This window comes from Penaeus monodon, chromosome 23 (genome assembly GCF_015228065.2).
Source record: "Penaeus monodon isolate SGIC_2016 chromosome 23, NSTDA_Pmon_1, whole genome shotgun sequence".
Taxonomy (NCBI): domain Eukaryota; kingdom Metazoa; phylum Arthropoda; class Malacostraca; order Decapoda; family Penaeidae; genus Penaeus; species Penaeus monodon.
In genome coordinates this window covers 27,232,780-27,234,146 of record NC_051408.1, presented here as the reverse complement: position 1 = coordinate 27,234,146, position 1,367 = coordinate 27,232,780, and the positions used below count along the sequence as shown (strand labels likewise).

The 1,367-nt window shown below is 39.5% G+C and overlaps 1 protein-coding gene across 1 annotated transcript in view; it reads right to left on the bottom strand.

The window, feature by feature from the left end:
* The window catches only part of LOC119587908, a gene marked incomplete at its 3' end in the record, with an annotated part of 28,342 nt that overhangs the window by 3,462 nt on the left and 23,513 nt on the right, over positions 1 to 1,367 (bottom strand). Inside the window, 1 exon segment of the mRNA XM_037936617.1 lies at positions 49 to 474. Within this exon segment, the coding sequence (XP_037792545.1) occupies positions 49 to 474 (426 nt within the window).

Sequence of the window (1,367 nt, the reverse complement as noted above, 5' to 3'; positions counted from 1 at the left end):
ACTTCCAAAGGTAAAAAAAAAAAAAAACGAAAGCAAATCATACTTTACCGCAGAAGAATCTTGGTTGGAATGCAGTTGCAGTGGTTGAGGTTTCTCGTTGCGTAGAAGTCTGCGTCGATGCTGAAGACTGCGATGATGTCTGGGATGATGTTGCAGGTTGCGTCGATGTTTGTGTCGACGTCGTAGTTAGTGTCGATGTCTGTGTCGATGTCGTGGTTTGCGTTGGAGTTTTTGTCGAAGTTGCAGACTGCGTTGATGGCTGTGGCGATTTTGATGTCTGTGAAGGTTGCACTGATATCTTTGTCGGTGTTAGAGGCTGCACGGATGTTTGTGTCGAAACTGGTGGTTGTGAATTTGTCTGTGTTGACGCTGCTGGTTGCGTAAGTGTTTGTTTCGGTGTTGAAAGTTGTGCTGACGTTCCCTTTGAGACTGTAGACTGTTCAGAAGTTGGTAGCTCTGTCGTCGAAGTCGGCCCTGTTGGAGATCAAGATAAGGAATTCGGTTCTGAAGCGGATGCGTGTGCCGACGACGTTGTTCCGGTAAGGTGGGTACTTGTGTCGGCGATGGTGTCTGTACAATCATAAATAAGTGTAAAATAGTGTATGTCTGTGGCGAAAGCGTTTTGGGGTGAATATAGTGCAAAATTATATATAGGTTTAAAAAGAATAAATCTATTTTCCAAACCAGTTTATACTGTGTATGGCATTCAAACTTTAATGTGTGATTTAAATTGATTTTTACTAAGCATTTTAAACACTAGAGCCAACTGGTTTAAGAGTTCACAGACATAGCCTGCAAGAAAAAGTATGGTCGTCAGAACATTCAGTTGATATATATGTTTAACCCGACATGCGGTTCTTTGCTGTTATATTGCATGAAACAAACGAATATTTAACTGACTGATCTTAAAATAATTTCTGTTGCTGAGGAGACTGCCTCTACTGAAATCAAGTTTTAATGCATGGTTGCATCAACGGCTTACCACAAGTCATTTAATGCAATGCAGTTGACAAGTTCTTCATGTCAATAAATAGAATATGTTTTTTTGTTTGTTTTTTACTTGTATGGAACTACGATTAAATACGCATATCGCGCTTAAGGGAGTAAATTGGGATAGATTGCATAGGTTGCAACTGAACACAGTGACAGAGTGTATGAATGAACCTGCAACAAATAAATAAGAAAAAGTAAAGAATATCAGTTAATCATTCAGGTTAGGGAATTCAACTGGATTTAAAAGTGCAAAGTAAATTATAAATGTGATTAGTTGTAAACGCATATTAATATGGTATTTAAAATAGCTCATTCGGCATCTGCAGGATTGTAGCTGCTAAGTATGGTAGAAAAAGGAAGCCCCCCCCCCCCCG